Genomic DNA, 15271 nt, shown 5'->3' with positions numbered 1-15271 from the left:
AGTCCCTACCCCATAGACTCAATTAGATGACAGTGAGAAACTAAAGGGTGAATGTTGCTCAAGTGCCTAGAGCTGTGTGACACACACCAGGATATGCCATTTGCATGGGAGTAGCTGCTGCTAGTGGGTTTAGGAAGGGAGCCACATTCAAGTGACACATTCTCCAAGCTTGATGTGTCAGCCACATACATTCAGATGACATTTTTGCCTGACCAAACTTGATCTAGTATTTTGTCTAGCTGAGTTCCTTTCCTATTTTTCTTGCCTGGCAGGGCTACAGATATTCAAATGACACAAAGGGTCCACACATCTTCTGTCTTGCCTGACTTTGTTTTTTGTTTTTTAATTAATTACTTAATTAATTAATTTCTTTATTTTGGGCTGTGTTGGGTCCTTATTGCTATGCGCGGGCTTTCTCAAGTAGCAGCGAGCGGGGGCTACTCTTCGTTGCGGTGCACGGGCTCCTCATTGCAGTGGCTTCTCTTGCTGTGGAGCACGGGCTCTAGGCACGTGGGCTTCAGTAGTTGTGGCTCAGGGGCTCTAGAGCACAGGCTCAGTAGTTGTGGCGCACGGGCTTAGTTGCTCCGCGGCATGTGGGATCTTCCCGGACCAGGGCTCGAACCTGTGTTCCCTGCATTGGTAGGCGGATTCTTAACCACTGCACCGCCAGGGAAGTCCCTGTATACACATTTAAATGTTTTCCGTGATCCTGGAGCCCTCATAAGGAAATAAACGCAAAGAAACAGCTAAACCTTCAAGCTAAGAACAATAAAAGCAATTGTGGAAAAGTAACTAATATGTGGGGAGGCTAAAGGAAGATAAGAATTGTTTTAACAAGGCCTGTTTTCATTGAACTCTCTAGGTCTCAGCTTGCTGATAAAAATGTTACTTTCCTTGGGTACAAGTAGGGTGTCTTTCTCGTAGCAGTTTTTATCTCCTGTTTTCAGGAGAAAAGGGGAGATTAGAATGCCCTTCCTGTATTTGCTGCTTTTCAAGTGCTTTTAGCTCAAAATAATCCTCATGCCAAAGGGGCATATTCTGTTGGTGGTGGTGGTGTTTAATATCTATTTATTTAGGCTGTGCCAGGTCTTCACTGTGGCATGCGGGATCTTCGTTGCAGCATGCAAACTCTTAGTTGTGGCATGCGGGATCTGGTTCCCTGACCAGGGATCGAACCCAGGCCCCCTGCATTGGGAGAGTGGGGTCTTACCCACTGGACCGCCAAGGAAGTCCCAAAGGGTAATATCTTGGGTGGCATATTTGTCACCCTTCAACACACACACACACATATTTACATCCATCTTTCTTTCTCTTTTATGTGTATATAATACTCATCAGTCACAGAGGGCAAGTAGGACTCCACTCATACAAGGTACCCGGAACAGTCAAATTCGCAGAGACAGGAAGTAGCATGGTGGTGGCCAGGGGGTGTGGACAGGGGAACAAGGAGCCAGTGTTTAGTGGGGACAGGTTTCAGTTGGGGAAGGAGAAAAAGTTCTGGGGTTGGATGGTGGTGAGGGTTGCACAACAATGTGAATGTACTTGAGGTCACTGAACTGTACATTTAACACAGGGTTATAATGGTAAATTCCATGGTTTTCTATTTTAACACAATTTAAAAAAACTTTTAAAAATAATCCTCTCCAGAAAAACCCCAACTCATGCAATCATTACTTCAAACGGATACTTCCAATTCCAGTCCGATGTCACAGGCTTCACGGCCCATTTCTTTGGTCCACATCTATACGTCCCTCCTCTGACAGGGAGAGAGCAGCTCTGGACTTCCTTCCATCGCTGACACCCACAGGGCATTTCCTCCCCCCGGAGACGCCCCCCCACCCCCGCTGGGCTACAGGACCTCTCAGGGACCCTCAACCCTGCCCAGACATCTCCTCCCACGTCGGGGCTGCGCTCCCCTCTGTCCCGCCGCCCTCCTCGCCCCCCTCCTGAGGGCCAGGCTCTGCTGAGCGCCCTCCTCCCCGGCTCCCTCTGACACCCCAGCTGACCCAGCCCTGGGAGAGGGGCGCCCCCTCAGCCCCCTCGCCCCACCCTGTGGGCCCCCCACCCCCCAGAGGCAGCACTTACTCACCAGCATAACAGCTGGAGCACCCAGGTGCTCAGCGGAAGGAGGAAAGGAAGGCAGAAGAGGAGGACTGGAATTGGAAGTATCCGTTTGAAGTAATGATTGCATGAGTTGGGTTTTTTTTGGAGAGGATTATTTTTAAAAGTTTTTTTAAATTGTGTTAAAATAGAAAACCATGGAATTTACCATTATAACCCTGTGTTAAATGTACAGTTCAGTGACCTCAAGTACATTCACATTGTTGTGCAACCCTCACCACCATCCAACCCCAGAACTTTTTCTCCTTCCCCAACTGAAACCTGTCCCCACTAAACACTGGCTCCTTGTTCCCCTGTCCACACCCCCTGGCCACCACCATGCTACTTCCTGTCTCTGCGAATTTGACTGTTCCGGGTACCTTGTATGAGTGGAGTCCTACTTGCCCTCTGTGACTGATGAGTATTATATACACATAAAAGAGAAAGAAAGATGGATGTAAATATGTGTGTGTGTGTGTTGAAGGGTGACAAATATGCCACCCAAGATATTACCCTTTGGGACTTCCTTGGCGGTCCAGTGGGTAAGACCCCACTCTCCCAATGCAGGGGGCCTGGGTTCGATCCCTGGTCAGGGAACCAGATCCCGCATGCCACAACTAAGAGTTTGCATGCTGCAACGAAGATCCCGCATGCCACAGTGAAGACCTGGCACAGCCTAAATAAATAGATATTAAACACCACCACCACCAACAGAATATGCCCCTTTGGCATGAGGATTATTTTGAGCTAAAAGCACTTGAAAAGCAGCAAATACAGGAAGGGCATTCTAATCTCCCCTTTTCTCCTGAAAACAGGAGATAAAAACTGCTACGAGAAAGACACCCTACTTGTACCCAAGGAAAGTAACATTTTTATCAGCAAGCTGAGACCTAGAGAGTTCAATGAAAACAGGCCTTGTTAAAACAATTCTTATCTTCCTTTAGCCTCCCCACATATTAGTTACTTTTCCACAATTGCTTTTATTGTTCTTAGCTTGAAGGTTTAGCTGTTTCTTTGCGTTTATTTCCTTATGAGGGCTCCAGGATCACGGAAAACATTTAAATGTGTATACAGGAACTTCCCTGGCGGTGCAGTGGTTAAGAATCCGCCTACCAATGCAGGGAACACAGGTTCGAGCCCTGGTCCGGGAAGATCCCACATGCCGCGGAGCAACTAAGCCCGTGCGCCACAACTACTGAGCCTGTGCTCTAGAGCCCCTGAGCCACAACTACTGAAGCCCACGTGCCTAGAGCCCGTGCTCCACAGCAAGAGAAGCCACTGCAATGAGGAGCCCGTGCACCGCAACGAAGAGTAGCCCCCGCTCGCTGCTACTTGAGAAAGCCCGCGCATAGCAATAAGGACCCAACACAGCCCAAAATAAAGAAATTAATTAATTAAGTAATTAATTAAAAAACAAAAAACAAAGTCAGGCAAGACAGAAGATGTGTGGACCCTTTGTGTCATTTGAATATCTGTAGCCCTGCCAGGCAAGAAAAATAGGAAAGGAACTCAGCTAGACAAAATACTAGATCAAGTTTGGTCAGGCAAAAATGTCATCTGAATGTATGTGGCTGACACATCAAGCTTGGAGAATGTGTCACTTGAATGTGGCTCCCTTCCTAAACCCACTAGCAGCAGCTACTCCCATGCAAATGGCATATCCTGGTGTGTGTCACACAGCTCTAGGCACTTGAGCAACATTCACCCTTTAGTTTCTCACTGTCATCTAATTGAGTCTATGGGGTAGGGACTGCTGTCACCCCTGTTTTACTGACATAACGAGAAAAGCAACTGTCTTCAGATCACGTAGTGAGGGAATGCAGCGCCAAAAAAATGATCCCAGGCCTCTGGCCCTTCACCACTATGTTTTAAAGGATTTTTAAAAGTTGTAAACCCTCAGGGACAAAGAAAAGGAGAGCGAAGACAAATTTAGGTACTGGATATGTGGTAACCTCTTAGTAAACCCCAGACATTGAATCCTAGGCTGGAGTTGGAAAACTATAGAAGAAACTCATTGAATTCAGAACCACCAAACAGCTCGGGAATCCATGGCACCAGGTGCTTCTGGAGGTGGGACAAAAAATGGGAGGCAGGCTTTCCGGGCAGCGGGAACGGAGGTGGGCCTGGCGGGTCCGCGCTGCCTCGGGGCTGCAGCCCGGGTCCCCGCCCGCCCCAGCGCCCGCCGCCGGCCGGCTGAGCCCCGCGCCTCCGTCCTGGGCCGCGGTGGCCGGAGGTGCGCCCAGGTCCGCGAGACAGGTGGGCGCAGAGGCCGCTTGTTTTGGGGGGGGGTGCCCGCAGCGAGGTTCCGGCGCCTCCGCGGAGCATCGCGGGCCCGGGCCTGGGGGCTCCGCGGCTTGCTCTGCTCTCCGCACTTTCCCGGCTCTGAAGCCTCGAGAACACGGCTAGACAGCAGTAGTTTGATGCGGAGTTTGCCTATTGGGAACTAAGGGGCCTGCTGGGATCTCAGTTCTCGGCTGGCCCCGGAACACGAGGTTACCAGGCGTGTGACGGCAGCAGGCAGGAGTGAGCCGCTGGTGCGGTGATGAGCAGGGAAGGGAGGACAGCGGCTGTTGGCCTGTGAACCTCGGCAAGAATGACCAGCCGACACAGTCCGGACCAAGGTCGGTGCGCCCAGCTCGGTCCTGTGCGCTGGTCAGTGGAAGAGACCTGCAGGTGTGGCTCTTGTCACTCTAGGACTGGCTTCGGGACAGATGCTGATGCGCCCAGGGCACCGCCCTCAGTTCTCCAGGAGAGCGCGCCGGGTGGAGCCAGGGGGGTGTGCCAACTCAGCACCTCGGCCACGGCCCTCCAGTGGGCTGGCAAGGGCAGTGGGGAGCCGGGGCAGGTCACGGCCTTGGGAATGTCCTCTGATGAAAAAGAACCCTCAGGCTTATAAAATAACTTGTGTGTGGAACGTTGGTGTGTTGCAAAGCAGTTCTGTGTGCTTTTTCCCCTTGGTGTGGCTCAGCAGTGCTGAGGCAGCAGGCGGGATACAGAAGAAGTGTGAGCAGAGACCGTCTGGAGTCCCCAACCTCCAGAGAAACTAAAGGTGACAGCCAGCCTAGTGAAGAGGACAGGAGTTGGGGCCGGTGGTGGCAGGAAGGCGCCCGAAGGAAGCGTGTCCCATCTGCGGTGGCGGTAACCCACCAGACGCCCCTCGTCTCAGGGCCCTAATCCTGGCTGCAGCCGGGTGGTCAGGGAAGCTACAAGGTCTTCTGGGCGAGCAGAGCCCACAGTCCTGAGCTGTTCTTCGCTGTGTTTGGGTCATCTGCCCCCATCCAAGGGGAGAGATCTAGATGAGGTTTAAGAATTAGTGCTTTAAGAATGTGGATCTCATAGTTGAAACCTTGGAACACGTGTTTTCAGCACAAGGTCTTAAAGTGAATGGAAGGATCTAACGCCTTTTCAAGGAGGGTGTCTCCATGTGGGCTGAACTAGAGAATAAATGGGTCTTGAATTAAAAAACAAAAAAAAAATGGGAGGCTGAGAGGTGACAGCTGTACACAGAGACAACTACCTGGGGACTTCAACCACCTTTCCATTGGGAAGGAAAGGGAGGGCTGGCGTAAAGGACAGCTAGGGGCAAAATCTCCACGAAAGTGAAACGAATAGAAAGTTGGGTGCATCTGAATGTATTGAGAGATTTTGTCAAGGGACAGAGAACTCAGGATTCCAGTTCAAAAGAAGTACATATGAGTACGTTTTCATAAGACAAAATGAAACAAATACAAAATAGGATGATCATTAACTCCAGGAAAAACATAAAGATATGCAAAAAGGAGAACCCTTCACGGATACACCACATGGCTGGCTGGTGAATGGTGCCAACAGAGTCACAGGAATGTAAACACTGACCACTGATCTAACCAAAATGACTTTGTAAGTCTCTTGGTAAATAGTAAGAGGGCACACGTACACAGTGAGAGGGAGGAGGTGAGGAAATGAAAGAAAGCTACATCCTCTTCCTCTTTAGTGGGTGTCTCAATACATAATGCCCCAACAGAAAGATCCAGAAGTAGCAATAAGTAGATTATTTACAGCTATGGAGGGAAAGATCCAGCTAAAATTGCTTTGCCTCTCCTGAAGGGGAAATGAGGAGGTGGGTGGGGAGAAAACTACTGTTCTTTCACCCCAAGCTTTGTAAAACTGTGTCTTTAAATGTTATGCATGTATATTTTTGGCCATATTAAACTTGGAGAGAAAAAGGACTCAGTACAACCTCTGGGTCACGACGAACATTATTCTGTCTGCAGGTACAGGTTTTACTTCCTGACCAAAATTTCTGGTCATGGTATGTTTCAGACAGGAAGGACGAGGAAGGTGGAGGGTCAAATGGCTCTTCTGCTGCTGGGTCAGTTTCCTGCAAAGAATTTTCCAGAAGCCCCACACAGAATATCCACTTACATGCATTTAGCTACCTGTGGTTACAAAGGGAAGTGGATGTAGTGGTTTTAAAATACACCGACCAGGGGACTTCCCTGCTGGTCCAGTGGTTAAGACTCTGCACTTCCGCTGCAGGGGGCACGGGTTTGATCCCTGGTTGGGGAACTAAGATCCCGCATGCACGACGAGGCCAAAATAATAATAATCATTCTTTTTAAAAGAGCTATGTTGGGCTGGAGAAGTGGACAGATGGGTGGGAGGAAAGATGTTGTTTACCCACTATTTGAATCTGTAGACTATGTGCATGAATAACTTTGATTAAAAAATAACAAGGGACTTCCCTGGTGGCACAGTGGTTAAGAAACCGCCTGCCAGTGCAGGAGACACAGGTTCGATCCCTGGTCCGGGAAGACCCCACATGCCGTGGGGCAACTAAACCCACGAGCTACAACTACTGAGCCCGCGTGCTGCAACTACTGAAGCCCGCGCACCTAGAGCCCGTGCTCCACAACAAGAGAAGCCACCGCAGTGCAATGAGAAGCCCGCGCACCGCAACGAAGACCCAACACAGCCAAAAAAATAAAAATTAAATTAAATCATAAAAAAAAATAACAAAAGTATGAAATTAATACCAAAAATACCTCCACCAATTCTTTGGCACTTCTGCTACCATGAGGTGGAGGCTTAAATGCAGGCCAACCTCAGTTGTTCACTCATAACAAATAGAATGTAGCCTGAAGAGATTTGGCATGACTTCCCAGAGCAGGTTAGAAAAGAGGAGGCAGCTTTCATCTGGTGAGCTGAAAGGGCACTGGCTTTTGGAGCCCTGAGCTGCCGAGAAGGAGGTCTGGCTACTCTGAAGATGCACAGGCTTCCTAGGAAGGCTGTGTGCAGGTCACCCAGATGATCCCAGCCCCGTAGTAACAGAGGTTGCCCAGATACCATGGAACCTTAAGACAAGCCATTCCCTCTGTGCCCTGTCCGAACCCTTGACCTACCGAAGCCATGAGCCCACACACACACAATGGCTGTTTTAAGCCGCAAAGCGTTGGGGTAATTGGCTTCACAACAAAAGTAACTGGAACCCGGGGAAATGCAACAGCCACATGGCCGTCCTGGACTGAGTCAGGAGTCTGATTAAGAAAGAAAGTGACAGTGGGTATTGGGTGGTCAGCTGGTGCTCCCTGTTACAGGCCACCCCTTTGTCTACAATAACATTCATCTGTCCTCTTCTTCCCCTCCCCAGACCACTCACCTCCTCTTCCAGTGGAGACAACCCTAAGCGCCCATCTGGTTACTGTGTCCAGCCCAGAGGCCAGGATTTTGGTGGAAGACACACACAGTCCTCTTTGTCACGCCCAGCCAAGGCTGGCCCTAGACACCCAATAAACTAAGGTGAAGGCATTCTTATTCAGGAAACGGGAAACAGGGCAACGTGCAGCAGACACTAGTCCATAGCAAAGGTCAAGCCCACTGGACATGAAGATCAAAGAGTGGTTCTGGTTCTGCCTCCAGGGAGGTTCTTCTTGTCTTCACTGCTTTCCAAGGCCTCATCTGGGGGGTAGGGATGTTGGAGAGGATGCTCTTTTTGGGAACCACGGTAGCCCGGATTCTGTAACATCAGAACCCCAAGTTTGATTTATTCCCCCTCCATTTTGAAAATGTTCACACTTACAGAAAAGTTAAAAGAAGAGGACAATGAACACCTGCAGAGACGTCATCTAGGCTCCCAGGTGCGTTCATATTTCCCACATCTGCCATTTCTCTCTGGGAGCCATTGGAAGGCAAGTTGCACACATCATGACACTTCACCCCTAAATACTTCAGTGTGCAGTTTTTTTTAAATTTTTTTGGCTGCACCAGGTCTTCGTTGCAGCAGGGGGGATCTAGTTCCCTGACCAGGTATCAAACCCGGGCCCCCTGCATTGGGAGCGCGGCGTCTTAAACTGGACCACCAGGGAAGTCCCTTCAGTGTGCATTTTTGAAGCATAATTCTCCCGTATAACCACAGTACAAATCACACCTAAAAATACTAACATAAATTTAATCATGTAATTATTAGCTCACACGGACACCTCCATTTCCAGTCCAATGTCACAGGGTTCACGGCCCATTTCTTTGGTGCACATCTATACGTCCCTCTCTGACAGGGAGAGAGCAGCTCTGGGCTTCCTTCCATCGCTGACACCCACATGGCATTTCCTGCCCCCGGGGAAGCCCCCCGCCCCCGCTGGGCTCCAGGACCTCTCAGGGACCCTCACCCCTGCCCAGACACCTCCTCCCACGTCGGGGCTGTGCTCCCCTCTGTCCCGCCGCCCTCCTCGCCCCCCTCCTGAGGGCCAGCCTCTGCTGAGCGCCCTCCTCCCCGGCTCCCTCTGACACCCCAGCTGACCCAGCCCTGGGGGAGGGGCGCCCCCTCAGCCCCCTCACCCCACCCTGTGGGCCCCCCACCCCCCAGAGGCAGCACTTACTCACCAGCATAACAGCTGGAGCGCCCAAGTGCTCAGCGGAAGGAGGAAAGGAAGGCAGAAGAGGAGGAGAAACAGCAAATCAGTGTTCTCACAGCGCAAGATGGAAATGTACAGGTTACTTAGGACTTGGAGAGACAGTGGAAATACTTAAAACTCAACATGTCAAAATCCCACATTCTGATTACAATGTTTAAAGGGGTTTAATGAACTCAGTTTATCAATGGAACCAAATAGGACAGCAACTGCTTCTCCTTAGCAAGTGATTGGGTTGATACAATTTACTATATTTATAAATAAAACTGTAAGGTTTCCAGTGGACTTCCTAGCTTCAGAAAAAGGTCACATTTTGGGGAATTCCCTGGTGGTCCGGTGGTCAGGACTCGGTGCTTTCATTGCCGAGGGCCCGGGTTCAATTCCTCATCAGGGGAAACAGATCCCACAAGTCAAGCACAGCAGGGCCAAAAAAAAAGGTCAGATTTTGAAAACATGTCATTTTCCTCATTGGTAAACGAATTTACAAAACCAATCCAGCCCCTGAATTATCTTCACTGTATATGAAAACCAACCCAAAGTCTCCAAGAAGCTGACATGGACAGAGCCTGGGATTTTCCATTCCCACAAACACCGTGGTACACTTAGCACCCTTCGCCCCAGTTACTTCTGAAGGAGGGAAAGCCAGCAAACTCCGCCCGCTGGACAGCCCTCTCTTTGTTTTCATGGCAAATGAACTTGGTGGCTCTTAAATGCTGACGAGTGACAGTGTTTCCTGGGGCAGGCGGAGGGGGACTGGCTGTTTCAGGGGCTAAAACTTGATTGGGGTGGTGGTTGCCCAGGTCTGTGTATTGTCAAGGCTCATGGAAGTGTTCTGCTAAAACCTGGATGATTTACGAGCGTGACCTACAGCTCGAGAAAACAAAAAGAGTATTGGGAAATAAGGACATCCACCACTTATTTAGAGGTGAAACAAAAATGCTCCTAAGCATATTATTCCAGAACTGATCAAAGATAATCAACACAAATGAATAAGAATCCAGCCAGGATGCCCATATGTGACTTCTGAGAAAAGAACTAGCAATCAAACTGGCAACAGACTGAATGCAAACATTTGGCCAAACATCCAGGTCAAGTCAGGTCTTGCAGGGCGGAAGCATGTGGAGAAATATCCCACCACAATGAGGAAATCAGGGAAAAGATGAGCTAGTGGGATACACAGCAATATACAGAATGAGGTATAGAAAAGGGACACCCTTAGTGATCAGAGTAATGGAGTCCACCATCCTGGGAAACTCTCCACCCGAGTAGATGTTGGTGGTACCACCTCAGACCCCACTGTCCTCTCTATTGAAAGTTCCGATGAGGTGCCCTTGGCACACAGAGCGGCTCCAGCCCAGGCCCTGGCCCGTCCTTGCTGTGAGGCCTTGGTGAGAGGCTGGCCCTCTCTAAGCCTGCTTTCTCCTCTGCCAAATGGGGGTGACTGCAGCCCGCAACGAAAGGCCTAAATGCAGCTGCCCAGCCTCCCTGTCCGAGGCCCTGGCTCCTCCAACTGCCCTAGCTGCGTGGTCAGGGGCCTGGAGGGAGGCTGGGCCGCCCGCGAGGCTGTGGCTCAGGTTCTGAGTCTGCTTGTCTCCACCCAGAGTTTCCGTTCCTGGCTCTGCCCCAGGCCTCTTCTCCCTCTGCCGGGTGGGGCGCCAATGGGGGTGGGGTGCGGGGAGTAGGGCGGTGGAAACGGAGAGGGGGCTGCTAGGAGGGGCTTCTGCCCAGCTCCCCCACCCGCCCGTTCCCTGTCTTCCAGAACCCTCTTTCAGCATTCTCCCTCTGACCCCACCCTTCATACCTGGATTCCTCTTCTGGAGTTTTGGGCTGTGGGGAGTGGAAATGGGCCTGGGTGGAGGGTCCCACTTTTTTCTCTTCCTTGGTCTGGCTGGGGGGAGGGTACTAGGACACCCCTCCTTCCCCACCCCCTTGTCCTGAACATCGGATGGGAGAGAGGAAGGGTTCTGGGAGGAGGAGGGAGAGAGACTCAAAGGAGAGAAACAGGAACACGTCGGGGGGCGGGGGGACAGAGACACAGGACAGCCAGAGAGACAGAGAGTCAGAGAGACTAGGGCATCCTGGAGACAGAATAAACCAGAGAGAAACGTCCAGAGATCAAGAAAGCCAGAGACACAGTCCCCGTGGTTCTGCACAGCTGTGTTTTTTGGGCAAACTGCTTCTCATTTCTGAGCCTCAGTTTCCTTATCTGTCAAATAAGGCAGATCAATGGCCCTCCTCAGTGGCCTGTCTGAGATCAGTGGTCTCTCGCACATGCTAGAAAGGCCGGAGGCTTCGTTAATGGCAGCTGTGTTATCTTTTATTCCTTCTTTCACCCATATTAACGGAGCACTTATGTGTGCCAGCCACTGCACTAGGCACCAAGGAGACAGCCTTGACCATCAGGCAAAATATCCTGCCCCTCTGCGCTCCCTTTTCTATTATTATTGTCGTTGCCATGGTTATTATTATATTACAGAAGCATAAACTGGAATTTCAGTGCAGACACATCCTTAGCCCTAGTCAGCAGGTCCCAACCTGGGAGAGAGGGTCCAGAGTTGCAGCCCACAGCTTAGCCTCTCAGGACTCGAGTTTTCCATGATGAAATGGGCATGAGAGTGTTTTCTCTCCGCCAGGCACCAGGAAGGTAAGGCTGGAGGGATGGTGGCTCAATGAGCCTTTTCTGATGTGTTTTTTTTTTAATAAATTTATTTATTTATTTTTGGCTGTGTTGGGTCTTCGTTGCTGCACACAGGCTTTCTCTAGCTGTGGTGAGCACGGGTTTCTCATTGCAGTGGCTTCTCTTGTTGCACAGCACGGGCTCTAGGCCTGCGGGCTTCAATAGTTGTGGCACTTGGGCTCAGTAGCTGTGGCACGCAGGCTCAGTAGTTGTGGCTTGCAGACTCTAGAGCGCAGGCTCAGTAGTTGTGGTGCACGAGCTTAGTTGCTCTGAGGCATGTGGGATCTTCCTGGACCAGGGATCGAACCTGTGTCCTCTCCCCTGGCAGGTGGATTCTTAACCACTGCACTGCCAGGGAAGTCCCTATAATGTTATTATTATTATTATTGTTAACTGTTCCTATCATTATTAGCTCAGAGGAGAGGGACCGTACACCTGGGAATACTCAGGGATTGCAGGGGTGTCAGAGGCCCTAGAACGAGGGTGCTGGCCAGCATGGCCCCAGGGCCAGGGTCTGTGCCAGGTGTGGGTGGTGGGTGTGGAAAGGGGTGATGGTGAGTCACCAGGGCCAGCCACGCCCTGCTTTTACTTAAGGTCCCAGCAGCCATACCCACCACCACCACTGCCTGTCCGCTGTTCCAGCCATGGCAGGGAGATATGTGAGTGCTTCGGGGGTGTGGAGGTGGGGAGGTTTTGGACCGGAGGCTGCACCCGAATCGGGAAGGGGCTGGGGCTTGGCTGAGGTCTCCTGTTTCAAGGAGAAAGTGGGTGTTCGGGCGTGCTATGACGTTCTGGGCTGTTGTTTCTGGGTTGACCCAATCCATCCCATGCTCCCATCTCCCCCTTGGTGTTTCCCCCTTACTTTCTACCTCTCTGAATATCTTCCTGTTGATTCTTTGTGTTCTGCTCTCCAACGCTTTCCCTACGCCTGGCTCTCTTTCCTTTGCCTCTGTGCCCTTTCTGCTCTCTGATTCTGCTGGTCTGGGTCCTGGTCATGTTCTCCCCGGTGCTGACCCATCTGTCTCTCTCCTCTGCCTCCCTGATCCACTTTGGCCCCCGCACTCCTGCTGCTGCAGAATGTGCCCTACAGGACCTCGGTGCCCGAGGGCTTCGGAGTCGGCACCATGATGATTGTTCGTGGTGTTGTGCACACCAGGGCTGACAGGTGAGACCCCCAAGCCTCAGCGGTAAGGGGTGGGAGGTCTCCAGGCTCAGCTGACCTCACTTCTTACAGCCCAGAGAACGAAGCCCCAGGCCAACTTTTCCCACCAGGATCTTGGAATCCCCAGGCTATTTTCCACCTTCTGGAATCTGATGTCTTCACTCATTTGTCCCAGGACAGTGTACCTGGGGTCCCTGCATCCTTCTAAGAATCTGGGGGATCCAGGGCAACAAGGTTCTTACTTATAATCCTATGACTTCCAGTCTGAGTCTGAAGCAACTGTGGAAAAACAGCCTGTGAGTCAGAGGTGCCCTGGGCACCTGGGAGGCCTCAGCAATCAAACCTATGACTTCCTGGGTTGGGAGCGTCAGGATTTCTGGGAATCTACGATGCCTGGGAATACTGGAGTCCCTGGTGTTGTCCCCAGCCCTCTGGGCATTGGGGGATCAGGAGCACTCTGGCTGGGAACAGGAGAACACTTGGGAACCAGGAGCACCCTGGTCTTCAGGACCAGGACTCCTTGGCAACTCCCAGACTCTGGAAATGAGGGGGACCCAGGCCATAGTCCAGTGCCCCTCGCCTAGGTGGATGTGTGTCCAGGTCCCCAGTTGGTTTCTGGATGTCCTGGGATCTGGGCTCCTTGGCCCTCAGTCCACCACCCCTCCTTCACTGGCGTGTGGCTCTCAGGTCCCTGTAAACTTGGATGTGCTCTGGCAATCGGTAAGTCCTCTCTCCGACGCCCCCTCCCATCCGCCACCTACCAGGTTCTACATAAACCTGCTGTGCGGTGACGAGCCGAAGAGTGAGACCGTCCTGCATTTCAACCCCCGGCTGGATGAATCCTCGGTGGTCTTCAACAGCCTGGAGTGTGGTGCCTGGGGGTCGGAGGAGCGTGGCTTAAGCATTCCCTTCCAGCGTGGGCATCCCTTCTACCTGCTCCTCATCGCCAGCAGAAAAGGCTTCAAGGTGCGTCTCTGCCACAGGGGTGGCCGCCAACACCCAGGTCTCTTCCCTTGGCAAGGCCAGGAAGGCCCTTGGCGGAGGTGGGGAGCAAAGGCGCGGCCAAGGCTGGGCAGGGCGTCCCCAGTCCCTCACCTCCCGTGGCGCAAGCGCACTGAGGGCAGGCGTATGGCGGTGGCAAGGACGCGAGAGCAAGAGCCCAAAGGGTGGGTGTCCAGCGGGGAGGCGTGGACATCCCGGACCCTATTCCCTGTCCACTGGCGTCTGACGTAGCGGCTCTGGGGCAGGGGAATGGATGGGTTGGGAGACAGGACCCAAAATAAGTCCCAGCAGGGAGTGGTCGCTGTAGACCCTCCGCCACCCAGGCCGTTCTCCACTTTCAATCTGTGCGTCACAGTGAGGCGGTGGACGCGGGCCCCGCGGAGACCACATCCACCGCCAAAGCTTAAAAAGCACTCCCGTGCCAACAATGAACTCATTGAATCCTCACGGCAAGGGCTTAGAATCAAGAGTAGCCCTTTTCCTTAACGCGGGGTTGCGTGGGTGACGAGGTCACGCAGCGTGGGTACGAGTCGGGAATGACCCCGCAGTCGCCTCGGGAACCCTAAACCCTGTCTCCTCGCCCCTGCAGGTTGTGGTCGCGGACTCGGAATACCACCACTTTGTCTACCGGCTCCCACCAGAGCGCGCGTGCGTTGTGGAGATTGGCGGGGACGTGCAGCTGGAGTTGGTGGAGATCTTCTGAGCCTTCCCAGGAGGGCGGGTGGGGACGGGGCGCAGTGGTCTTGGGTGGCAAATAAAGTCTTAGCTTCTCATCTGTGCGCCTCCTGTGTGTCTGTGTCTCCTTCACATAGACGAGGATAGCAGGCTCAGGGAGGTGAAGTCACTGACTAAGGGTCACACAGCGATTGCGTGGCCGGGGCGGGTCCTGGCCTGGATCTCCGAGGGCACTTTGTGTCCCTGGAGGCCTGAGAAGGGTCACGATCTGGCGGGGGTGGGGCTTTGGCTTGCCCCCCTGCAGCACTTTGCGAAGCAGCCAGATGGTAATGCGGTGGGGGGCGACTTTAGGGAATTTGCAGGGGCCCAAGCCATCCCTTGGCGCCCGCTCCCTGGGTGTAAGGGACCCCCCAATCGGTACGTCTGCAAACAGGTCCCTTGGAGACCCCAGGTGCGTGAATCTCAGGCTACCTGCGCCGATGTCCCTCTTCTTGCCTCTCACCGGTTTCACCTACCTACTGGCACCTGTAGATGGGTGGTGCGGGATGGGGCTTGGAGGCAGATCCGGGCCTCGCCTGCCTCCCATCTGTTCAGGAGTCAGGACAGGCCTCCGACGGTCGCGCCCCGGGGCAGACACGCACTGAAGCTGCAGCCTCCCCGCGGAGAAGACGGGGAACGCGAACGGCCGGGCTCCTGTGTCCCGGCTGCCGTCGAGCGTGTTCACACACTTCGTCCATCTGGGCTCGCCCGACGGCCCCGAGACCCCGG

General features: G+C 52.6%; 1 protein-coding gene across 1 annotated transcript; it reads left to right on the top strand.

Annotated features, from left to right (window-relative positions):
* The first annotated feature begins 4182 nt into the window (after positions 1–4182).
* Positions 4183–14531, top strand: LOC132353981 (galectin-7-like). The gene is made up of 4 exons (XM_059905479.1): positions 4183–4333; positions 12712–12829; positions 13591–13792; positions 14418–14531. Exons 1-4 carry the CDS (start codon positions 4183–4185, stop codon positions 14529–14531), a joined length of 585 nt encoding a protein of 194 aa, XP_059761462.1.
* The last annotated feature ends 740 nt before the right edge of the window (positions 14532–15271 follow it).

The sequence above is a fragment of the Balaenoptera ricei genome, chromosome 19 (assembly GCF_028023285.1).
Source record: "Balaenoptera ricei isolate mBalRic1 chromosome 19, mBalRic1.hap2, whole genome shotgun sequence".
Lineage (NCBI taxonomy): Eukaryota > Metazoa > Chordata > Mammalia > Artiodactyla > Balaenopteridae > Balaenoptera > Balaenoptera ricei.
The sequence above is the reverse complement of the archived record's forward strand: the minus strand, read 5'-3'. Positions and strand labels throughout refer to the sequence as shown.